A 26,663-nucleotide genomic window follows, 5' to 3' on the forward strand; every position below is an offset into this window, starting at 1 on the left:
ATGGGTGAGCGGAAATACATATGGAAGGCACTTGTTCAATGATCCAAACCATTTATCAGCTAGGCCTGGCTTTTCAAATGGTACCACAAAAATGCTCCCCCATTGAGTTATCTTAACCCTTTGATTGTGTTCTGACCATGGTATCAAATTTCAGTTTCTGAATGCATTTCGGTCGTCACCGAAACCAAAATTTCGGCCGAAATCAATTAAAATAATATTTTATCTCATACAAAATTTCAGTAATTTAGGCCAGAATTTCCGGAAAATATTAAATAACAAACAAACTCAAGATTTTTGCGTGAAATTCCTTAAATTTCTGTCGAAATTTTGTAACGTTTCGGGTATAACCGATTTCAAGACCGAAACCCAAAATTTTGAACCAAAATTTCGGATTTCAGTCTAAATTTAAAATGTAGGTTGGAGATTTTTTTTATTTATTATTTTTTTTTTTAATGGCTTGTAGGTGGAGCCCGTTATATCGCTTGGAGCGACTCCGCTCCACTTTAAGAATTCAGTGGTTTTAGCCACTTAGAAATCAGGATTTGGAGAAACTGACTGAACATGTCGGATTTGGTGAACACCATTCTTTTTTCTTTCTTTTTTTCACTCTCCGCAGATTAAAAACAAAAGCCCTGCAGAGAATGATTAAAGAACACAATCTAGGGGAAACGATTGATTTTTAATATTTTAACAGCCCATTTAAGGATCAAAGATCGACGGCTTAGAATAGTCCAATGGGAGAAAATAAAATATAGCCATACATCATATAACAACTTGATATTATTTAAACGCGGATCTATTCCATAGCAAGCAATCCAGTTCAAAATTGTAATTCTTCGATTCCATATTATTTAAACTTGAATCGCCTATTTACCCACCAATAGCAATGGCGGAGTCCAGTTCAAAAAAAAAAAAAAAAAAAAAAAAAAAAAACAGTGGGGAAGCCATAGTTTAGAAAGCCCAAATCAAAGTATTTAAGAGCCTACTATCGACGAATCCAACGAATGTGTTTGAAATTTTTGAGGGGGAAACATGTGGCAGATAAATCAGAATATCAATAGATAAACATCGTCGTTCTTTGAATCGGATTTCTTGCATGGGCATATAGTGATACCAAGATAAACTGAGATATAAAAGAGAGTTGGATTTGGAAAATTGAAGTGAAGCTATAGCCATGCATGCAAAAAATACAAGGAAATTTCAGAAACATGTGTAATTACAAGTACAACGGTCATAACTCAAAATAAATAAATGAATGAATGAATAATAATCAAGAAAAATACAAACAAGATAATGATTTCACCTCCCCTTGCAGGCCAAACTGAAAACAGAAGTATCACTCATTCCTCCTCCAGTGCTTTCTTGATGGAGTCCTATATTTCCAAAAGAAAAAAAAAACAAGATAATACAAAAAACAAGCAAAGGAAAAACAAATGATCACAAGATTAATTTGGGAGGAATCACGAAATAGCGAAGGAAAATAAATGCATCGCGCTTACCTCTATGGACAATGGGGGAGTCGTCGGTCCATAGCGAGCAAGTACTTTACCTTCACGATTGAGAAGAAACTTAGTAAAGTTCCACTTGATTCCATTTCCCATGAATCCGGGTGTACTCGCTTTGAGAAATTTGTAGACTGGAGCTGCATCTGCGCCATTCACACGAACCTAGGAAAGAGACACAAGCAGCCAATACTCGTAGCTAAGTCAAATGTAACCAATACTCATATATAAGTCAAGAGGAAGGGTTGGAATACACAAATTAATGAAAATGGATGGCAAGAATAGAAGACTATTTCAGCCATGATTCATTAAGAAACAATTTCATCTCCCTAAAAGCCCAAAAGCCCTATGAAATAAGGCTTTTAGTATTTTATGGGTTCATTTGCTGCCCTACAAGAAAATAAGATAATCTAAAACTCAGGTAACAGTTGAGTCAAATAGAAACCCAAGTCCAGGATATGATCGTAGTAAGACGGAACCAGTTAAACATGCTTCCATGCCATGATCTAGGAAGTCCTCGCATGCACTCTACTCCTATACAGCCATGTTTTCCAGTAAAATAACAATAGAAAAAGAGTTGCTTATGAGAGGTGTTGTTTTGGGTCTTAGAAGCACAAGCCTTCCACTGTAATAATGGGGAAAACGGGTTCAATCAAGCAATGACATGTGCCAGGATTTTGCAATGGTTTGAAATATCAAAGAGGAAAAGAAATTCAGATTATGGTTTTACCTTAAAAGTCATCCCATCCCTAATAACTTGGGAGATTTGGGGGGAGCAATGTAAACGGCGTATGGAGGGAATTGCCAAGCCTATTGATGTAGTCATTGGTGATATATTGATATGGCGTAAGATGTTATCTAAATCTTTCATGCCGTCCCTAGAGTGTTCTCAGTGGGAATGTTGGGCGTTAAGTGCTATAGGGATGATTCCTAAAAAGGTAAATTTTCCCAAGATGTTGAGAGTGGTGTGGGTTAAAACGAGGCGAGGAGAGGTAAACCTAAATATTGATGGTGCATCGAAAGGGAATCAAGGAAATTCTGGTGGTGGCGGAATTATTAGAAATTATATGGGTCAGATGATCTTTGCCTTTTCACATTATTATGATGCCGGCTCTAGCCTACAAGCGGAAGCGAGAAGTATGCTTAACGGACTTAGGTATTGCAAGGCCCTGGGAGTTTCTAAAGTTTGGCTTGAATCAGATAGCAAAGTGCTAATAGATATGATTAATACCAAATAGGATCCACCATGGTCTATTATATATTACTGGCAGGAACTTCAAGATCTTCTTCTAGATATTAAGCCAAGGATATTTCATCAATATAGAGAGGCTAACCAGGTAGCCGGCTCCCTTGCAAATTTTGCTCGTGACAATAAAGGTAATAGCACGTCCTATCAATGGAGAGACCTCCCTAGATTGGCTAGGGGTGCTATGAGGTGTTATTTCCTAGGTATTCCTAACATTCGAATTATGTAGGCTTTTTCTGTTTGTAGGGTTTGAGGTAAGGTGCTATGTCCCCTCATGTATTTTTTCATTCATCAATAAAATGTAAGGTGCTAGCCAAAAAAAAAAATAGTTAAAAAGTCATGTCGTGCAACTTCACCGGTCAACCAAATACAAATTTCAGCTGACCAGAAAGTGTAATTTCATGAGGATAGGGGACTTATCTCTTAGAACTAAGTCCAATAACATATCTATATTTTCTTACATCATTGCATATATTATACATCCACCCCCTTAAGAATTGATATATAGTGATAGATGCCATTTTCACACCCGCATTTGCTAATCTATCCAATAAGTCGTTTGCACTTCTAGGGATGTGCCTAAAGAAAATGTCCTCCTCCCTACATGTGTCCAGAATTTCACCAATGATCTACGATAAACTCCTAGGACCTTGACTATCCATTTTAGCCCACACTATGAAGTTTGATGAATCCCCTTTTGATCTTGACGTGATCTGACCATTGGATCTTTTATTTTCTAGTTGATACTTGTTTATTTTACTGTCGTTTGATTACATTGAGGATTTTGGGATATTTTTGGCATTATTTTGAACCTAGATGTGGGGAATGTCCACATCATCTAGGGCCCCACATCATTCACACACTACCCCACTTGTTTCACTAATATTCACCTTGGTTATAGTTATCAGGTCGGGAAACGGATACGGGAAGCGAAACGTGAAACGAAAACATCAAACTCGTGAAAAAAAATTATAGGGGAAACGAGAAACGGGACACAATAGAGAAACGTATTGGGAAACGCATTGGGAAACGTCTTGGGGAACGAAAGAGAAAGGTTTAGAAACATGAGAGAGAAATGCGAGTGAAAGATTCATGCATTTGATTGTAGCGAGGAAGGTGGAAAACGCTAAGAGGGTGGGAAAACACAAGGGAAACAGGAGTGAAACGTTTCCTATGCATTTCCCAGTGTTTGGAATAACTAGCTTCTAGTCTAACTAGCTTATTTGAGCTCCAGTCCCTCAACACATGGAGAATCTCGCTATCCCGTAGCGAGTCGAACAATGCGAAATATGAATTCTCACGGCCGTGGGTTGGGTAGATCAGAGCAAGGTGTTCCCCAACCTGTTGTAGTACCGGTTAAGACTAGCCGGCTCGGTTTTGGATATGCGCCACCTGATGTTTGACAAAACGACAACCTAAGTGAGTCGAGCTTTCCTCGTGTTTCCTGCATGTTCCCACGCGTTTCCCACGAGTTTCCCCTTTTTTTAATAGGCGTTTCGTTTCCTTGGAAATGCGTTTCCCACCTTCCTAGGACGGTTCTTGCTTCTATCTTAGACCCTTTTACTCTTGTGCCTTAGTTTTCCATGTTTTAAAGGGGATGATAGATATGTCATTTCATTATAACTTAAGTCAATTAAGTTATAACGAAGCCTATTGGTTAGAGAGGGCCCACAACCTTCTCTTAAAACTATATCTACAAGAGAGAGTGTGTGGAGAAAACCCTAAGTTGGAGTTTACATAAAACACAAAGGAGTAACCGCCCCTCTCAATTGACGTCATGTGCCCCACCATCCACCCACACACACACACGGTGAGTTCTCCCTTTCATCTTCCTCTTCTCTTTCCCTCCATTCTTCCTCTCTTTCTCTCTTCCCCTTAATCCCACTGTCTTTCTTGTCTTTTTTCCCTCTACCCTCTCTCTCTCTCTCTCAGATCACACCCATCTCTCTCTCTCTTTCACCTTTTGTCTCACAATCCTTCTCTCTATCCTCTCCTCTCTCTTTCTATTATTTTCTCCTCTTACTCTTTGTTTCTCCCATTTTCCTCTCTATATCTCACACTCTTTTTCTCTCTTGACCTCCCATCCTCTCCTCTTTGGGTTTCACACTTTCACCATCTCCTTCTCATATTTTCTTCTTCTTCTTACCCTCCATCTATTACTTCTATTTATACCTCTCTTCTTCATCCTCTTCTTCTATTTTCCTTTACCTCTGCCATATCTTCCACTGTTTTGGAGGTAGCTGCTGTCCCCTTGTACAGATCGTGTCAACGGGCTTCTCCGCCACACTCTTGGGCTTCTTTCACGCAGATTCAAGGTGTAGGGACTGCCGCGCCAACGAGAGAGACTTCTCCTTTCATATCAGCCCTATTCCGTGCCCATTAACCACTCCTTTACCCGTAGGATTGATTCCCTTTACATTATCCTAGTCCTTTTAGATTACTTACCATATATTGGTGTTGATTTGGGCCCTAGATACAATATTTTTCTTCGCGGACAGATTGCATGTATGTTTTTATTAGTTATACTTGACCTATTAGTTCTCATCTTTTCTTCATTGTAAGCTGTTATATGCATTGGTTGCTTAATGTAGAATCTTTCTATTTATGGTTTACCTCAACAGCTAACCCACATAAGTTTTTCTCCGCTGCAATTTATTAAAACTGATTTGTTTCTTTTTGGAATATGGTTTTATTATTTTAATCATGAAGTCTTTTGCCCAATGAGCTCCTGAAGTCTCCGGAGTTATATGCGAACCCCCGAGTTTGCATCAGATCTTGAGACTGCCATTGTGGAAATGTTAAATAATCACAGTCCAGTTAATAAAGCTCAAACCGCAGTTTCTTTAGAGTCTTACCTATTGGGCCTGAAAAAGATTAAAGAATATCCCCATCAATATTTCTCAGAATCCCGTCAATTCCTGAAAGTCCAGAGATTGCCTAGAGAGCACCAATCAAAATTTAACTTGCGCTGCCCTCAGTTGGCGGCATCCATCTGGCATTGATCTTCCTTTTAGGGGCCTTAATCCATATACAGTTCTTCAAACATCTTAACAGCTCAATCAACAATAGGTCCATGCTTTCTTTCCTGCTGATAGTCCATTAGGCAATCATCAGTTTAATTTTGATTCATAAATACGACATACTACCTGTATTTTGGTCATTCAACACCCTGTTGTTTCACTCGTCCCAAATATCCAAATCAATGTGAATGGGGCCACAGCCCAAAGAATGTTCCCAATGTGCCCCATCCCTTTAAAATTCCATCCCTTGATCAATTCTTTCAATGTATTAGGAAAGGTCCAGCACTCTCCAAACCACAAGAATTTGTTGCCACAATAAACTGCTCTGACTGCAGTGAATAAAAAGGTGACTTACTGACTTCACCAGACAGTTGGGACATCAATTGGCAAGTTTGAATTTTCTTTTCTTAAGATGATCCTGAGTATTTATTTTCTTCATGCTAGCCATCCATGCAAAATCCTGGAGCGAGGTGGGACTGATCCTTTTCAGATTCTTTCCCAAACCAAAAAAGGGTTCTCATGAGTCACCATTTTGAAGGATTGCCACGAGGGTCCCAGGCCCAAATGAGATTTTCCTCTCTAAACCAAAGAAAATGTCAATAATACAATCTATCCCTTCTTTCAAGTTTCCATAGAATTTCAATCATCACACAACCCTCCACCCTATCCACTTAAGCTCTATGTTGAGGTAAATAATGCTAGAAAGATAATCAAGTGCAAAATATCTTCCCTACATGGACAATTTTTGCTTAAAAGGTGGCTAATTTGATTGAAAATGAAATATTGCAAACTCGACTCTTTCCAACAATTGACACCACTAAACAGATGCAACGTAAAAGCAAAACTATTTCAAACGCATGTCTTCAGAAAAAGGAATTCATATTCAAGATTGCAATCTGTGTGTAATAATTTACTTCAAATGCAATTTATATGCCGCGGGTAAAAGCCAACATGGAAGTCCAGAGTCCTGGTAAATCTTAAGCCACTAAAGCACCATCCACAAACAAGAAACGGAAACCCCCTTCTTATTTCATCCCCTTTTCAGCAATATTTACCTTTTTAAAGATTGGGTACTCAGCTTTGAATCTTGTACATGCGAATTCCTTTGCTTCATGGCTAGACCCAGGCTCTTGCCTCAAAAACTGATTGCAGGGAAACGCCAAGATCTCGAAATCTGAGATCAACAAAGAAAACAAATAACATTTCAGATATAAACAAACATAATCCTACATGGGTGTATTAATGAATCCTTTTGACAACAACAAAAAAGTAAATTATCAAGCAAAAATCTTCATAGCAAGATGATAAAATTGGGGAAAATAACTTTAAAAGGAAAACTACTTTATGAGTGATGGAGCGCCGACTTGTCAATGCAAGAATACAAATAGTATTATGGTCTGGCCTCGTTAAACACCACAAAACGAAAAAGAAAAGATGGCTTTAATGCTAGTTCTCCTTCCCAATGACTATGGTGTTGCTCCTAACCTTTTGAATTCAACATTCAAGAAGGGGTGTCCATGAGGTGCTTGGTGGAAAGACTCTAGGAGAAGACAAGAACAAGGTTCTCAAATCTCAATCCCTTCTTTGTCTTCCACTAGCCCCTTCCCATTCTTAAGACAATGAATTCCATTTTTCTTCTTTTTTGTATTTTTTTTGTCGCCTTCTTTCAACCAAAGAACTCTTGACTTTATTCTTTAATTAGCTTCCTCTCCTTTAAGAATGCTTTTGAAGTGATTTTATAATTTTTAATGTCTTCTCTTTCCAAAATGTCCCCCGCACCACACAGTAACAATCCTGACTCCTCCATGGTTTCAATCTCCTCAAGCCTTGAAATCATGTCCTCTATTTTATGATTTAAACTTCGTAAGTTCATTTTCCCAAATTCTTTGATCTTAAGTTCTTTCAGCTTATGTGAGAATTGAAAGATTTTTCTCCCTTTGATATGAGCTTCTTACCACCACTCTTTCAAAATTTTCTGAAATTCCTCACGAGAGAGCCACAGCATATCTAATTAACTTGGAAGGGATTTGGCCCACCATTCCAGCTCAAAGACTCAAGTAAAAAAGGATTATGATCTGAGGTTGGCTTTGGACCTTTGGTAGGGCCTTTTGAAAAAGTATTGGGTAATGTTTCTCCCAATCTTTTGATATAAATGAATCAATCCAATCTGCATTTGACCATATTTGATTGATAAGTGGGTAATGTAAACTGCACACCCTCTAGAATAAGATCATTAACTTGTGTCTTTATTTTTACAAAGTTTCCTCATTCTTAGCATTATTCGGGTGCCCAACTCTTTCCAATGGAGAACATGATCGTGTTGAAATCTCCACTAATGCATTATGGGCCCCTTCACCACTGTTGAATGCTGAGCAGTTCCTTCCAAAATATTTTCCTTACCCCTAGATTAACAGAACCATATATTCCATTAAACACCCAATGGAAATTATCATCTAAGTCCTTGAGATTCACAGATAAAATGAACTTGAAAAGGGAGGGGACAAAATTTCCACTGCAAAGGAAAACTAAACTCAGATGAGGATTATGTAACTAATGAAGATCTATTTGTGTCATGGATGAGATAAAATAGGGTGCAAGTGGAATAGATGTTTTGTTCAATCATATACACTATGAAGCCAGTCAGAGAGAATGGTTTAGTAAGGAGTTCCAAGGCATCACTAGTGCGTAGGGCATTCTTTGCCATTGATTTTATTTTGTCCATCTGTTCTTTGCCGACCCCAACTAATTTGGGACAAAGGCCTTGTTGAGTTGAGTTCTTTTGTTTGTCATAGCCCTTTGCTTGCTTTCCCTTTTCTTGTTAGGTACCTAACCAATACGCCAAAGGACCCAGGACCAATGGAACGCATTAGGCTGGGCCTTTTAAACTTGTCTCCTACTAGGATGAGACCCACCTAGTTCCATACCTAGACAAGCCCCCACTTAGGTCCGTAACATTCCACCGCGCTTCTACATCAGGAGTCCACGGCAGCCCACTATGAGGTGGCTTTCACTCTGGCCTTTTTTCCACGTAGCCCTTTCCGCGGTGGCCAACTTTGTGGTAACTTCACTATGGCGGCTTCCTCTGGCTTTTTTTACCAAGTAGTCCTCTCCACAGGTCGCCCCTTCCGTGACTCGAATAAGTAACGTGGTAGCTGCTAGATACCAAATACTTGATACCTAACCAATATGCCAAAAGCACCCAGGGCTGATGGAACATGTTAGGTTTAAGCATGTCCCATTCCAGGTTGGATCCCACCTGGTCCCATACCTGGGCAGGCCCCCCACTTAATGTTAGAATGTATGCCCTAAAAGCCAGTGTTTGATGCATTGAGTCATAATTATTAATAATATCATCATTTCATGACATCCATGGGTACTTATATTGGAATGTGTGTGACGGGCTCATTAACACACATTTGTCCTTAGGTAGCATCGTAGGAGGTGTCATGCTCATGGATTCACAGATCCTATGGAGCGGGGAGATATGACACTCCGTTTTCTTTGCAGACCTAAAAGGTTCCTGGTTGGGGTTGAGGCTGGACACCTCCTCCTGTACACAACCAGCATCAGATCTTGCCTCCATACACGAATTGGGGTGACTTATCTCGGTCACTGGGGTAGGGGACCCTAAGCAAGGTAGAATGGGTGCTTTGAATGGTTCGTGCACTGAATAGGATCTTTTCTAGAATAGCTTGTGGACAGAAAAATTGGATAAAGCTATTCTACTCAAACAGGACCCTTATATGTCCTTCGACCTGAGGAGTCATATTGATCTGTGGGCCCACTCTGTGACTTTGGTCTATCTCAAAGTAGTTCCTAGTTAGGGATTTCTTACGGATAGTGCTGGGTCATAGGGTGACCCTCGAGGTCAATAGGGATACCCAACAAGGAATCCTCTACCTCTTTAATTAGAGGAAAGTCATTTACAGTTTCAGTCTTAGTTTATGCCTCTGAAAATACCTGGGCAGGTGATTTGATAAATAGTTTGTCAAAATGTTTTCAAATTATATAAGATATATTTTCGGAAGAATTTACAAATGCATTTGTGGGCCCGAGCTACTAGACTGAAAGGTATACCATTGGGTGGGCCCAGGAGGTACTAAGTGTCCACCCCCTGTAGTGCCCAACCCAGTAAATGAAGAGTGGAGGTAGGACATACGTATATGATACGATTATGGGTATTAGATGATCTGACGGTCATCTTCAGGGTAATGTCCTGGTGGGGGCCACTTACCTAAGTGCGACCGTGGTTGCTACATGGCATAGTCGCAGTGGGGCCCATCATGGGTTCCGCAGGATAGGCCGTCGGATCCCTGCGTCGATCCCACTCATTACTTGCTTGTCCCATAAGGATCGTTAGATGATCCGGGATCTGGATTTTATCTTTTGAACGGACGGATATGATCACCTATATGAGATATAGGGAGGAGGAGCACCAAATCATATGGTGCGCACACCCACACAAGTGCAACTTGTTAAAATAAGTGGAAATGTATGGTGACCGACACAACACCTTTGTTTCCACCCTTGTTACAATAAGTGGAAATGTTTTATATAGTGACCATGAGTTTTTTATGTTATCCATGGATATTTTATGTTAAGGGAGAATTCATATATGGTGTGTAGGAACAGCATTATCACCACAACATAAAATATTCATGTTAGGTGACCGACACAGCATTACCACCATTGAAATAGGTGGAAGTGTTCACTTCTATAGACAAGAGCAATAGATTAGCAAGCAAGTATGACTGCTGAAAATTGTTTTAGATGAATTGGAGAAGAGTTCTCCAGCCCTCCTTAAGTCCGATCAATAACCGAGAATCCGCCAATTCAACTTCCGGAGTCCGCACCTTTGAGAAGGGTGAGCCGACCAAGCGAGGAGTGAATCTTGCAGAGATTGTCGGTTGGGCAATCACAACACCTTTGTAAAGTATTCTTGTACTTCTGAATTTTTATTCCTAACCAATAGCATCTAGTAACTAGGTCCGTGGGATTGCGGGAATCAGGCCGAAATTTTTGTTTTACTAGTTTCAAGGCTTCCGCTGCGCCTCTTCGACCGGCTCCCGCCTTACAATGGTATCAGAGCCCTTAGTTACTTAGATGGGATGTTCCAGCAACCAAAGATAGATCATGGTTTTTACCGGTGAGCCCGGAGCCCATTCCCGGCTATCCGAGGTTACGGAACATCAAGACAATGCATGTTTTAGAAACATTGGCTCAAAGTAGATCTTTGATTCTTGCACGATGGAATTTTGGTGATCAGATGGAATCATGGAATTTTATATATTGTTAGAAATCCAATGATCCCAATAATGCCAAAATCCATCAGCCGGGTCAAAGTTTATTGTAGAAACAAGATCAGCCCATAAACGGAATAAGTGCAGACTTGTGCACTGTCCGATTCTTGAGGTTTTCTTATTTCTCCAACCACTGATGGATCCTAAAAGCAATCTAAAATGTTTTTTAATAATTCTGATTATTAAATACTCAATATGATTGCATGATCAAATTTTTATTGTTGATGGTGGAACATGCATGAGATGCATGTTGTTGTTTATAAGTTCTGTTATGGTTTGTGCATGGTGAAAAGTTGGGCATAAAAGGACATGGACCTCAGCCTATGTATGAGATACATGGCATTTTTTTTTATTTATTTAACTGTAATAAGTCCTTAGGCGGTTATGAAAATAACCGGTTTCCCAAGGATCATATATTGATGTATTGAATTCTTTAGGCTAGAATTTGAGGTTTAAGATTCATGATTTGATGTACTGGACGCAGGATGCGAGCCGGTAGGCAATCGATGGTTGGGACTATCTTCTAGCGAGAGACGCACCGCGATGGGATCGTTGATGCTACAACCGGAGATGGTGCAGCCACATATAAAAAAAAATTTATTTTTATTTTGGCTTCATATTATGGAACTTGTTGTGTGATTAGATCACACGAGTCCTATGGAAATCCGCCCTAAGGTCGGGTGGATTTTCCCAATTCGATTGGATGCCCATGATCACCACTCGGTTTGACATCTTGGACAATGGGGCTGCTGTTTTTATCATGGTTAGTGGGAGTGCCCTCCTAATCCAAGATGCTGAACCGAGAAGCACTTTATTTATGTTGTATGTATGGTTTGGTTTATCTCTCGAAAATACCCTCAAATTTAATATTAAGTTGTAGAATGGGATTCATTAAAAAGGAATGTTCTCATGGCCTTCCGCAGCCATCATTTAGTTGGCTAGTTAAAAGGATGTGCGGTCATATGCCAAAGCAGAACCCGCACCTTTTGTTTAGCTAGTGCAACCATCTGATTCTCATTGAGATATGGAAAATGTAGGGAATGTAATGGTCATATGCCAAAGCAGAAGCCAATTATAATTCCTTGCATGTTTCCTAGGCAGTGGGTTTGACTTAAACGAGCAAAGGATGTTGATGCCCAAAGGATAAATACATCGCAATGCTCGTAGGCCGTATTATATTGGAGATCGTATGTAACACGATGGATTAGAGGAATCCGCTCATTCAGGGCAAGTATGGTCTAGAATAAACTCGAGGGCCAATGTTGCATGGATGGGCTTCCAATGCCCATTGGAGAAAAAGTGTTTTTCTCTTGATCCTTGGGGTAGAGGGTCCCTTGGATGTAATGTTCAATGGGTAGTACCATCGAGTTTAAAAACCCAAAACTGATGGATATATGTCATGATAATGAACTAATGTGGAAACTTGCTAATTTTTGCCTCATTCCTTTGCATGTAGATTTAAGAAATGGCCTCTTTCAACCCAGGCGAACAAACTTGTTTTGTAAGCCGAAATCATTCCCACCATAGACTGAAGCGGAGTACATTGCTGCGTGAACAATTTTCAGCTAATATCTTATTAACCCCTGCTTGGAATCCGCTGTGGTATCTTGCTTGCAGCTCCTCCAACTCACCGCCCCATTTGCTAAAGTAAACACGAAACCCGAGGAAGATTTCATGTCATCAACATCAAATTGAAAATCTGAGTCGGTATATCCTGAAACGATCAAATCATTCCCACCATAGACTAAACAAGAATGCTTTGTCCTCTTGAGGTACTTAAGAATATGTTTCACTGCCGTCCAGTGCTCTAGACCTGGGTCGGCCTGGTATTTGCTAACCACACTCACGGAGTAACAAATATCTGGCCTAGTGCATAGCATGGCATACATCAAACTACCCACAGCTGATGCATAGGGAGTGATGCTCATTTTCTGCTTTTCGTCAGATGTCTTGGGAGACATCTTCTTGGAAAGCTTGACTCCATGCCAAAAAGGTATTAACCCCTGCTTAGAGTCCATCATGCTGAACCGAGCTAATATCTTATCGATATAGCTTTCCTGTGAAAGTCCAAGCAACCTATCCTTCCTGTCCCTAAACACTTTAAGGCCAAGTATATAGGACGCTTCTCCCAAGTCTTTCATGGCAAAGTGGTTGGACAACCATATCTTTGTGCTCGAAAGCATCCCTACATCATTTCCAATGAGTAGTATATCATCAACGTATAGTACTAAGAAAGTAACTGCACTCCCACTGACCTTCTTGTATACACAAGCCTCGTCCATGTTTTGAGAGAAGCCAAACTCTTTGACTGCCTCATCAAAACGGAGGTTCCAACTACGGGGCGCCTGCTTCAATCCATAAATGGATTTCTGCAGCTTGCACACTTTTCGATTACCATCTCCGACAGCCTCAAAACCCTCGGGCTGGATCATGTAAATGTCTTCCTGAATGTTTCCATTCAGAAAAGCGGTTTTGACGTCCATCTGCCAGATCTCATAATCATAATATGCTGCTATTGCTAACAATATCCGAATGGACTTTAGCATGGCCACTGGTGAGAAGGTTTCCTCATAGTCAATGCCAGCCTTTTGACTATAGCCCTTTGCCACTAGTCGTGCTTTGAAGGTCTCCACCTTTCCATCCGGGCCCTTCTTCCTCTTATAGATCCATTTGCATCCAATGGGCTTTACACCCTCCAGTGGATCTACTAGAGTCCAGACCCTATTGGAATACATCGAGTCCATTTCAGATTTCATTGCATCTAGCCAATTTTGCGCATCGATGTCTGACATCGCCTCTTGGTAGTTATGGGGATCTATCTCGACTCTAGCAGAGACCATACTGTAAACTTCTCCAAGATGGACAAATCTAATAGGTAGCCTGATCTCCCTCGTACTACGTCGGAGTGTCGGAATAGGTAATGTGGGTTCCTGCTCACTGTCCTCATGTGTTATTTCTATTGGATTATCAGATTGCTCTTCCAAGGCAATCCTATCCCTCTTTCCTGTATTTAGGAGGAACTCTTTCTCGAGGAATACGGCATTTCGGCTTACAAAACAAGTTTGTTCGCCTGGGTTATAAAATAAATAACCCTTCGTCTCTTTGGGATACCCAATAAATACACACCTATAGGTCCTAGTTGCCAACTTATCAGTGCCTATCTTTTTCACATGGGCAGGACATCCCCATATCTTTATATGATTCAATGAGGGTTTCCTACCCGCCCATATCTCATACGGAGTGGTCGGCACTGACTTTGAAGGAACTCGGTTGAGGACATAGAGCGCTGTTTCTAAGGCATAGCCCCAAAGAAACAATGGTGTGCTGGCGAAGCTCATCATACTCCGAACCATATCTAACAAGGTTCGATTCCTCCTTTCTGCAACACCGTTATGCTGTGGTGTTGCAGGTGGAGTCCACTGAGAGATTATTCCACTTTCTCGCAGGTAGTCCCTAAACTCGGTAGAGAGGTATTCTCCGCCCCTATCAGAGCGAAGAGCCTTAATGGTTTTACCCAATTGGTTCTCTACTTCATTCTTGAACTCCTTGAACTTTTCAAGGGTCTCAGACTTACGTCGCATTAGGTATAGGTATCCATACCTAGAATGGTCATCCGTAAATGTCACGAAATAGATAAAACCACCTCTCGTCTCATGAGAAAAGGGTCCACACACGTCAGTGTGAATCAACTCCAATAAATCTCTAGTTCTTCCACTCTTGCTCTTAAAGGGAACCTTGGTCATTTTACCTTGCAGACACGGTTCACAAGTTGGGAAGGGCTCCACTTGGATTGAATCCAATGGGCCATCCTTAACCAACTTAGTGATCCGCTCTAGGTTAATGTGACCTAGTCGAAGATGCCAAAGATAGGTCGGATTAGCAGTGTCCCTAACCCTTTTTAGAGTTTTGGTATTTGCAACCGCTATACTCTCAGTGAAGTTAAAAGGCATTTAGTATATATAGACCATCAATTATTGTACCTTCAGTTATCAAGGAATTTCCATTCTTTATTAAAACATTTTTATTAAAAAACACAGAGTATCCATCTGAAATCAACTTAGAATCAGAAATCAAGTTTCTCCTGATCGAAGATACATAAAGACAGTCATTAAGAAGTAAACTACTACCACTAGAGAATGATAACTTAAAATCTCCTACAGCCTGGACTGCAACTGTTGCATCCGTTCCGACTTGTAGGTACAGCTCGCCATCAGTCAGCCTTCTAGTTTCCCTGAATCCCTGCAACATATTGCAGATGTGTGAGGTCGCACCAGTATCCACACACCATGAGAAAACAGGACCAATCATATTGGTTTCAGCAACGAAACTTTCAAACTTACCTTCTGAAGGTTTGCCCTTCTTCAGGCTCTCCAGGTATGACCTGCAGTTTCGCTTCCAGTGCCCTTTTCTTACCGCAGTGGAAGCATCCATCGTTGCCTTGTGACTTTTTCTTCTTAAAGCCACCCTTGTTCTTGACCACTTTAGGAGTATGTTTCTTGGAACCCATGCCTTTCCTCTTATTACCCTTGCCTTTTGGCTTGGGCGCCTTGGGAACATTTCCCTCGACAACGAAGGCTGATTTCCGGTTCCTTTTAAGGAGATCCTCTGCCGACTGAAGCATGTTCAGTAATTCTGACAACGTAACCTCCAACTTGTTCATGTTGTAATTCAACACAAACGTATCAAAGGGTTGAGGAAGGGCTGCCAGAATTATGTCTATTTGGGACTCGGCATCAAAGAAGGCACCCAACACATCAAGCTCATTTAGGAAGCCCATCATCTTGAGCATGTGTTCCCTGACGGGTGTGCCCTCCACCATCTTGGTGGACACTAAGCTCTTCATTGTGATGAACCTAGCAGTGCGATTCTGCTCCCCAAACATCTCCTTGATGTTGGCCATCATATCCGTAGCCGTCGGCAACCCTTGGTGCTGATGTTGTAGCACGTTGGTCATCGAAGCCAAGATATAACATTTGGCCATATCATCATCCTCAAGCCACTTGTTATATTTTCCTTTTTCCTCGTTAGTGGCATTGTCATCTGGCACTTTTGGTGCCACCGTGGTCAGAACATAATACACCTTGGCTGCTCTCAGTACTATCGTGAGATTTCTCTTCCAGTCCACATAATTAGGACCGGACAATTTATTATCCTCAAGGATTCTAGCTAAGGGGTTGAAAGAGGCCATTTCTTAAATCTACATGCAAAGGAATGAGGCAAAAATTAGCAAGTTTCCACATTAGTTCATTATCATGACATATATCCATCAGTTTTGGGTTTTTAAACTCGATGGTACTACCCATTGAACATTACATCCAAGGGACCCTCTACCCCAAGGATCAAGAGAAAAACACTTTTTCTCCAATGGGCATTGGAAGCCCATCCATGCAACATTGGCCCTCGACTTTATTCTAGACCATACTTGCCCTGAATGAGCGGATTCCTCTAATCCATCGTGTTACATACGATCTCCAATATAATACGGCCTACGAGCATTGCGATGTATTTATCCTTTGGGCATCAACATCCTTTGCTCGTTTAAGTCAAACCCACTGCCTAGGAAACATGCAAGGAATTATAATTGGCTTCTGCTTTGGCATATGACCATTACATTCCCTACATTTTCCATATCTCAATGAGAATCAGATGGTTGCACTAGCTAAACAAAAGGTGCGGGTTCTGCTTTGGCATATGACCGCACATCCTTTTAACTAGCCAACTAAATGATGGCTGCGGAAGGCCATGAGAACATTCCTTTTTAATGAATCCCATTCTACAACTTAATATTAAATTTGAGGGTATTTTCGAGAGATAAACCAAACCATACATACAACATAAATAAAGTGCTTCTCGGTTCAGCATCTTGGATTAGGAGGGCACTCCCACTAACCATGATAAAAACAGCAGCCCTATTGTCCAAGATGTCAACCCGAGTGGTGATCATGGGCATCCAATCGAATTGGGAAAATCCACCCGACCTTAGGGCGGATTTCCATAGGACTCGTGTGATCTAATCACACAACAAGTTCCATAATATGAAGCCAAAATAAAAATAAATTTTTTTTATATGTGGCTGCACCATCTCCGGTTGTAGCATCAACGATCCCATCGCGGTGCGTCTCTCGCTAGAAGATAGTCCCAACCATCGATTGTCTACCGGCTCGCATCCCGCGTCCAGTACATCAAATCATGAATCTTAAACCTCAAATTCTAGCCTAAAGAATTCAATACATCAATATATGATCCTTGGGAAACCGGTTATTTTCATAACCGCCTAAGGACTTATTACAGTTAAATAAATAAAACAAAATGCCATGTATCTCATACATAGGCTGAGGTCTATGTCCTTTTATGCCCAACTTTTCACCATGCACAAACCATAACAGAACTTATAAACAACAACATGCATCTCATGCATGTTCCACCATCAACAATAAAAATTTGATCATGCAATCATATTGAGTATTTAATAATCAGAATTATTAAAAAACATTTTAGATTGCTTTTAGGATCCATCAGTGGTTGGAGAAATAAGAAAACCTCAAGAATCGGACAGTGCACAAGTCTGCACTTATTCTGTTTATGGGCTGATCTTGTTTCTACCTTAAACTTTGACCCGGCTGATGGATTTTGGCATTATTGGGATCATTGGATTTCTAACAATATATAAAATTCCATGATTCCATCTGATCACCAAAATTCCATCGTGCAAGAATCAAAGATCTACTTTGAGCCAATGTTTCTAAAACATGCATTGTCTTGATGTTCCGCAACCTCGGATAGCCGGGAATGGGCTCCGGGCTCACCGGTAAAAACCATGATCTATCTTTGGTTGCTGGAACATCCCATCTAAGTAACTAAGGGCTCTGATACCACTGTAAGGCGGGAGCCGGTCGAAGAGGCGCAGCGGAAGCCTTGAAACTAGTAAAACAAAAATTTCGGCCTGATTCCCGCAATCCCACGGACCTAGTTACTAGATGCTATTGGTTAGGAATAAAAATTCAGAAGTACAAGAATACTTTACAAAGGTGTTGTGATTGCCCAACCGACAATCTCTGCAAGATTCACTCCTCGCTTGGTCGGCTCACCCTTCTCAAAGGTGCGGACTCCGGAAGTTGAATTGGCGGATTCTCGGTTATTGATCGGACTTAAGGAGGGCTGGAGAACTCTTCTCCAATTCATCTAAAACAATTTTCAGCAGTCATACTTGCTTGCTAATCTATTGCTCTTGTCTATAGAAGTGAACACTTCCACCTATTTCAATGGTGGTAATGCTGTGTCGGTCACCTAACATGAATATTTTATGTTGTGGTGATAATGTTGTTCCTACACACCATATATGAATTCTCCCTTAACATAAAATATCCATGGATAACATAAAAAACTCATGGTCACTATATAAAACATTTCCACTTATTGTAACAAGGGTGGAAACAAAGGTGTTGTGTCGGTCACCATACATTTCCACTTATTTTAACAAGTTGCACTTGTGTGGGTGTGCGCACCATATGATTTGGTGCTCCTCCTCCCTATATCTCATATAGGTGATCATATCCGTCCGTTCAAAAGATAAAATCCAGATCCCGGATCATCTAACGATCCTTATGGGACAAGCAAGTAATGAGTGGGATCGACGCAGGGATCCGACGGCCTATCCTGCGGAACCCATGATGGGCCCCACTGCGACTATGCCATGTAGCAACCACGGTCGCACTTAGGTAAGTGGCCCCCACCAGGACATTACCCTGAAGATGACCGTCAGATCATCTAATACCCATAATCGTATCATATACGTATGTCCTACCTCCACTCTTCATTTACTGGGTTGGGCACTACAGGGGGTGGACACTTAGTACCCCCTGGGCCCACCCAATGGTATACCTTTCAGTCTAGTAGCTCGGGCCCACAAATGCATTTGTAAATTCTTCCGAAAATATATCTTATATAATTTGAAAACATTTTGACAAACTATTTATCAAATCACCTGGCCAGGTATTTTCAGAGGCATAAACTAAGACTGAAACTGTAAATGACTTTCCTCTAATTAAAGAGGTAGAGGATTCCTTGTTGGGTATCCCTATTGACCTCGAGGGTCACCCTATGACCCAGCGCTATCCGTAAGAAATCCCTAATTAGGAACTACTTTGAGATAGACCAAAGTCACAGAGTGGGCCCACAGATCAATATGACTCCTCAGGTCGAAGGACATATAAGGGTCCTGTTTGAGTAGAATAGCTTTATCCAATTTTTCTGTCCACAAGCTATTCTAGAAAAGATCCTATTCAGTGCACGAACCATTCAAAGCACCCATTCTACCTTGCTTAGGGTCCCCTACCCCAGTGACCGAGATAAGTCACCCCAATTCGTGTATGGAGGCAAGATCTGATGCTGGTTGTGTACAGGAGGAGGTGTCCAGCCTCAACCCCAACCAGGAACCTTTTAGGTCTGCAAAGAAAACGGAGTGTCATATCTCCCCGCTCCATAGGATCTGTGAATCCATGAGCATGACACCTCCTACGATGCTACCTAAGGACAAATGTGTGTTAATGAGCCCGTCACACACATTCCAATATAAGTACCCATGGATGTCATGAAATGATGATATTATTAATAATTATGACTCAATGCATCAAACACTGGCTTTTGGGCATACATTCTAACAAAATTGTTTTAGATGAATTGGAGAAGAGTTCTCCAGCCCTCCTTAAGTCCGATCAATAACCGAGAATCCGCCAATTCAACTTCCGGAATCCGCACCTTTGAGAAGGGTGAGCCGACCAAGCGAGGAGTGAATCGTGCAGAGATTGTCGGTTGGGCAATCACAACACCTTTGTAAAGTATTCTTGTACTTCTGAATTTTTATTCCTAACCAATAGCATCTAGTAACAAGGTCCGTGGGATTGCGGGAATCAGGCCGAAATTTTTGTTTTACTAGTTTCAAGGCTTCCGTTGCGCCTCTTCGACCGGCTCCCGCCTTACACTTAGGACCCCCACTTAGGACAGTAACAATTTTATCTTTTCAAAAAAAATATATGCCATCCCTCATAAAAAATGATAAAGCGGTTGAGCCTCTAGCTCGATGGTCAAGGCTTTGTTCTCCAACCTAAAGGTGAGGTTCAATCCCAGCTTACCTACCAAAAAAATGATACAGGAACTCAAACATCTAGTGTCTAATGCTTGCATTAATAGGTATGCCACCCTAAAGGAAATAGCTGTCAAAACCTTTCATGCACATAATATCACAAATCATTCCAAAACAAGAAATTCCCAACCAAAATTCTCCCAGAAAAGGGAATAGCATGCAAAACCCATCATGGGTATGTATTAATTTTCCCAGAAACAAAAAAACTAAGAAAATAGGAATATGAACCTCACCTTTGTCCTTGTATTTGTTGTAAAGTTCAGTCAATTGAGTGTAATTGATATCCGTAAACCCACTATTTCAGCTCCACAGATACACATACCCAAAAAAAAAAATTACAAATAAGCCCAACAAAATAAAGTTTAGAATTTGAGAAAAAAAAAAAAAAGTCCCATACCATTTAGAAGCAACATTAACAATGAGAAGAACCTTCCCTTTATAAATCCCCAAATCCACATCATTGCCAATACTATCCTGCACCAAAAACCCTGAAATTATGAGAAAAAGGGGTTTTTTATATTCAAACAAAAAATAGGGTTATTTTTTAGGAAGGGGTTGGATTTAGGGTTTTGATTGCTATTACCTTGACAGTGAAATGATCAAAAACCCTAAAATTATGAGAAAATGGCTTTTTAATATTTAAAAAAAATAGGTTTTTTTAACAAAGGGGTTGGATTTAGGGTTTCAAATTTTCAATTGGTATTACCTTGACAGTGAAATGATCAAAAACTATAAAATTAAAAGAAGAAGGGTTTTATTTTCAAGAAAAAATAGGGTTTTTTTAAAATCAAAGGGGTTGAATTTAGGATTTCAATTGGTATTACCTTGACAATGAAATGATCAAAAACTATAAATTAAAAGAAAAAGGGTTTTATTTTCAAGAAAAAATAGGGGTTTTTTTTTTAAACAAAGGGGTTGAATTTAGTATTTCAATTGGTAACCTTGACAGTGAAATGATCAAAATCCCTAAAATTATGAGAAAATGGTTTTTTTATTTTCAAAAAAAAAATAGGTTTTTTATTTTAAACAAAGGGTTTGGATTTAGTGTTTCAATTGGTATTATCTTGATAGTGAAATGATCAAAAACCCTAAAATTATGAGAAAAAGGGTTTTTTTTTAAACAAAGAGGTTGAATTTAGGATTTCAATTGGTAACCTTGACAGTGAAATGATCAAAATCCCTAAAATTATGAGAAAATGGTTTTTTTATTTTCAAAAAAGAAATAGGTTTTTTTTTTTTTAAACAAAGGGTTTGGATTTAGGGTTTCAATTGGTATTATCTTGACAGTGAAATGATCAAAAACCCTAAAATTATGAGAAAAAGGGTTTGTTTTTTTTTTAAACAAAGGGGTTGAATTTAGGATTTCAATTGGTATTACCTTGACAGTGAAATGATCAAAATCCCTAAAATTATGAGAAAATGGTTTTTTTTATTTTCAAAAAAAAAAGTTTTTTTTTTTTTAACGAAGGGTTTGGATTTAGGGTTTCAATTGGTATTACCTTGACAGTGAAACGATCAAAATCCCTAAAATTATGAGCAAATGGTTTTTTTATTTTAAAAAAAAAGAAGTTTTTTTATTTTTTTAAAAAAAGAAGTTTTTTTTTTTAACAAAGGGTTTGGATTTAGGGTTTCAATTGGTATTACCTTGACAGTAAAATGATCAAAAACCCTAAAATTATGAGAAAAATGGGTTTTTTTATCTTCAAAAAATTAGGGTTTTTTTTTTTTAAGAAGGGTTTGAATTTAATTTAGGGTTTGGAATTGTAGTAATACCTTGACATTGAAATGATGAATGGATTCTTCTAATGGAGTACCCACAGATGATTGAGAAGCTCCCATGATTTTGTCATCTGACACTGATTTTTCTCTTTGAATTTTATTATTGGGGTCCAAAGAACGAGTCTTGGCATGGAATTTTATACTCCCGCTTACAAAGGAGAGGGCCCCACGTGGGTGTGGTTTTACAAAACATTGCAAGAAAAAACATTTTTCACGGAAAATATTTTCTTGGGAAAAAATTTTCTTTCCTTAATTTAGAGGAAAATAATATAATTAATTATGAGTAATTTGGAAGGACATCACAAAAAATTGAATGTCACTCTAATTAAAAGTTAAATGTGACAAATATTTAACTTAGGAAATTAACAAATATTTTCCTTTCCAAAATATTCCTCCAATCCAAACAGGACCTTTTGTCAAGGCAATTTCCCAAAAATGAAAAGCGATAGAACAATGGTTCACTGCGAGGATAAATTCACCCTCCGTTTGGTTGCCGGAATATTTTTGATTCTCGGTACTTTTGTGAGGAAATCACCCTCCGTTTGGTTGCCGGAATTTTTTTGATTCTTGGTACTTTTGTGGGATTTCCTCAGGAAACCACATTTGGTTGGTGGGCCCAAAATAATCTCAGGAACCAAATAACCCCGCATGAAACCATAGGAAAGATAAATAAGCTTGAGAAGAATTTTTTTTCTTCCCAACAGTTCAAGCAACCAAACAAAGCGGAGATGTGATTTCAGATTCAGGAGTCAATTTCTCTTCACTCCCTCCTCATCCTTCATGATGCCTTCCAATTGGCTCTGAAGTCTGAAAAGATAGTTTTCAGTGAAGGGACATTGACATAAGCCCTTCTAATATAGAGGAACATTTTGCAATCTATAAATATGAAAAATTGCATAAAAACCTAGTAGATTGGTGCCATCTGATTGGCATAGGGTGAACCACAATGGAATTAAAAAAACCCTAGCTCTAGTAGCATGAACCACTTTAGTGGATTTCGATCACTCATGACTGACCAAGAATATTTATGTCAGATAATAAATGCACTGCCGTTCCTCCCATTTACTATTAGATTGAGCGCAATGGCTGATGTGAACTATGTTACAAACTTGAACCATTTTACATCTTACTATATGCACAGTATGAAATAAATTTTTAGACAAAAACAAGAGCATAAAACGATCATAATCTAAGTAAACCCACTAACATGAACACTACTTGTAAAGTAGATGTAATCACTTGAGCAGAAGAAGAGACACCATTATGGGTTTACGCCTATCATTTAGTTCAGTCCAGATGAAGCAGTAGGAGGAGAAAGGAGGCCATCTTAGTCTCCAAACTCCAGCAATTTTCAGTCACACAAGAAGACACCCAATTCGTAAGCAAAAAAAAAAATTATAAGATCATTGAAGAAAATAGTGCTGATTCCAGATAAAATAATAATAATACTTAGATCGTGGGAGAACATGGAACTCCACTAGAAGCTACAAGCATTGACAAAAATTGAGTTCCAGCATACCTAATTTGGCAACCCTGACCAGCAACTCATGGATATACTAACAGACAACAAAGCAGGAAATAATGAATTCAAAATTCTGCAAGAGAAAACAACAGGCTTTACTCAATTCAACTCAACTCAACTAAGACTTTGTCCCAAACTAGTTGGGGTGGGCTAATGAATCCTCTAGAAAAATTTTAGAAAATTTTCATGAACAAGGTGAAAGAATCTATGGTCTCAAATTGAGTAAGTCTAATCCTAACACTAGTTGGGTTCGTCTACATGGATCATTTTCTTCCATTCTCTCCTATCTAAGGTCATGTTCTCTGTTTTGTTCCTAGCCATCAAGTTTTTCTTCACCGTTTCTACCAAGTTGTTTTCGGTCTGCCCCTACCTCTTTTTACTCTATCAGCTTCGCACGAGTCACTTCTTCTCACTGGAGCATCCAAAGGCCTGCCTTGGAGAAAACAACAAGCTTTACTCACAATAAACATTTAAAAGAAAATATATCTTGGTCAATAACTTTCCATGGTCAGTTGGCACAAAAAAGAAAGAGCACTAAACCTTCATCCTACCAATTCTTGAACTATAATGGCTCCTTAATAAGGAATACCCATATTCCCATATTCTGCACTTCGTGACGTGCCTGATAACTACTTCAAACTGGTAGGGACAAGAGAGCATAGGTTTCTGTTATGGAAACTTTGAGAACATGGCATAAACATGTCAATTCTCTAAACTTTGAGAACAATGGTTCACTGCTCGAGGATAAATTCACCCCCTTTAAAGTTTTTCTTTGCCTTTAAAAATGGGGAAAGATAGGAGTAGAAGGGAGAGCGGTTTATAAACCTAACCAGGAAGGCTGAAGACGGAAAGAAGCGGGGGGGGTGGGGTGGGGGGGTAAGAGAGAAATGAGACTAGAAAGAAAGAGCAAAGAGAAGAAATAGGGGAGGGGAAGAAAAGTGAGAGAAAGAAAGGGAGAGAGGAGTTAGAAAACGGCCCAATATGAAGCATTACACTTCAGAAAAGGCATCAAACCAAAACAACATAAGAAAGCATTAAATTAGTGGGCCCAAACCCCATACCTGAATCCAAACACTACCAAAAACACAGTGGGCCAACATTGTTTGGATGATCCAAAGCGTTCATTTGATGGGCCCTGACATAGATAGGGTGTGCCCAAAAAATCAGCTCCATAGGATCATCCTAACCCTTCAATCTGTGGACGAACCGTCAACTAAGGGGGTCTACCTAACACAAATTGAAACCACAGGGAGTCTACTTGTAACTTTTTAAACATTAGGGGTTAAGTTGAATGTGTCAGAAACCACATGGGGTCTAAGTGTATTTTTCCCAATAATGAATTCAAAATTTTGTGAGAGAAAACAACAGGCTAGGCTCTACTCAATTCAACTCAACTCAACTCAACTAAGCCTTTGTCCCAAACTAGCTGGGGTGGGCTAATGAATCCTTCAGAAAAATTTAAGAAAACTTTCATGGAGAAGGTGAAAGAATCTACTGGGCTCAAATTGACTAAGTCTAATCCTGACACTAGTTGGGTTCGTCTACATGGATCATTTTCTTCCATTCTCTCCTATCCAAGGTCATGTTCTCAGTTATGTTCCTAGCCATCAAGTCTTTCCTTACCGTTTCTACCAAGTTGTTTTCAGTCTGCCCCTACGTCTTTCTACTCCATCAGCTTGGCACGAGTCACTTCTTCTCACTGGAGCATCCAAAGGCCTACGTTGGAGAAAACAACAGCCTTTACTCACAATAAAAATTTAAAAGAAAATCTATCTTGGTCAATAACTTTCCATGGTCAGTTGGCACAAAAAAGAAAGAGCACTAAACCTTAGCCTACCAATTCTTGAACTATAATGGCTACTTAATAAGGAATACGCATATTCTGCACTTCGTGACGTGCCTGATAACTACTTCAAACTGGTAGGGACAAGAGAGCATAGGTTTCTGTTATGGAAACTTTGAGAACATGGCAGAAACATGTCAATTCTCTAAAATAGAAGAATAGTTTGCAACCAAAAAAAGAGCGGAATAAATCATCAGATAAATAAGGGGCATAAATAAAATATAAATTGTTCTAGGCAAAGCAAGATCACGTTCGGTAGGATAAAAATGCTTTGAGAAAGAAAGAACACAAAAAATTGCCACAAACCCAGTATAATTTGTATGTTTATCTCTAATCCATTTCGATGTTTATCAAGGCTAAATTTGATGTTCACAAAGGTAGAGTTTAATTTTACACGACACTAAAAGAATGCTGGATAATAATAAGGTTTATTATTTAGTATGAACCAACAAGTTTTTTTTATCATTGCATAACAATGTTGATCTTTATTTGTATTTTAATGTCGAAAATTGCTGAAACATGAGACCTTCTTACAAATATAGTTAGAGATGGACATAGTAATTGGGTTTGTATGCTATGGATGGGCATGTTTTTCCAAGTACGAGCGGAGAAAAGTACAAGTAGGATCCACTCGTTCAATCATCCAAACCGTTTATCAGTTAAGGCCTTGCTATGGAAATCAGTAATCAGAAGACTGCACTTTAATTACTCAAACTAAACTAGATAAGCAAATTAACGCTAAGACCAGGGGATTTACTTTGAGACAGACATACAATAAAAAAAGGAAGTGTGAGCCAAAATTCACTTTGCAAAGATTTGGATGGGAATAGACAATAATTATCTGAAAAAATCAACTAAATTCATTGAAAAACTATTTCTATATAACATGAAGATTGATACATGATAGATAATGGCTAGATCAGCTCTCCCACGATGACTGTCTTTCCGATGTCTGCATTTGCAGAACAGATGATATAAATTACATATACACAATGAGCTCGACCGCATGTTACCAAGCTCTAGCCTCGGGTCAAAGTCTTGCATATGTGGATGGATTGATTTCCCAGAATAAATATCAGATGGATCCATAGTTCCGTACAAGGCAGAGAGTCAAGATCAAAATCAATTACGCCTGAATAAAACAGGAGAAGATGTAAGAAAATAATTACAAAAATCTGCCGAAATTGGAGACGTAAAAATTAGGAACATGATATACCAGTAGCTCTGAGAAGATTGTTCATCTTGGTCTCCAGAAGTTTGGAGCTGCAAAACCAAAAGAAAAGCATAAGCCTTCAACTTAAATAAACCT

General features: G+C 39.5%; 1 protein-coding gene across 1 annotated transcript in view; it reads right to left on the bottom strand.

The window, feature by feature from the left end:
* Positions 1 to 1,108: 1,108 nt before the first annotated feature.
* Positions 1,109 to 26,663, bottom strand: part of LOC143890539 (protein HUA2-LIKE 3-like) — a 47,494-nt gene continuing 21,939 nt past the window's right edge. Inside the window, exons 11-17 of the mRNA XM_077395277.1 lie at positions 26,571 to 26,661; positions 21,984 to 22,137; positions 20,608 to 20,684; positions 20,444 to 20,505; positions 6,824 to 6,942; positions 1,500 to 1,667; positions 1,109 to 1,373 (exon numbers count right to left, since the gene is read on the bottom strand). Coding sequence (XP_077251392.1) covers positions 1,341 to 1,373; positions 1,500 to 1,667; positions 6,824 to 6,942; positions 20,444 to 20,505; positions 20,608 to 20,684; positions 21,984 to 22,137; positions 26,571 to 26,661 — 704 coding nt within the window. The 3' untranslated portion in view covers positions 1,109 to 1,340. The remainder of the gene's footprint in view (positions 1,374 to 1,499; positions 1,668 to 6,823; positions 6,943 to 20,443; positions 20,506 to 20,607; positions 20,685 to 21,983; positions 22,138 to 26,570; positions 26,662 to 26,663) is intronic.

Source organism: Tasmannia lanceolata, unplaced genomic scaffold (genome assembly GCF_043159265.1).
Source record: "Tasmannia lanceolata isolate RefF3 unplaced genomic scaffold, GAP_Taslan_0.1 ptg000002l, whole genome shotgun sequence".
NCBI lineage: Eukaryota > Viridiplantae > Streptophyta > Magnoliopsida > Canellales > Winteraceae > Tasmannia > Tasmannia lanceolata.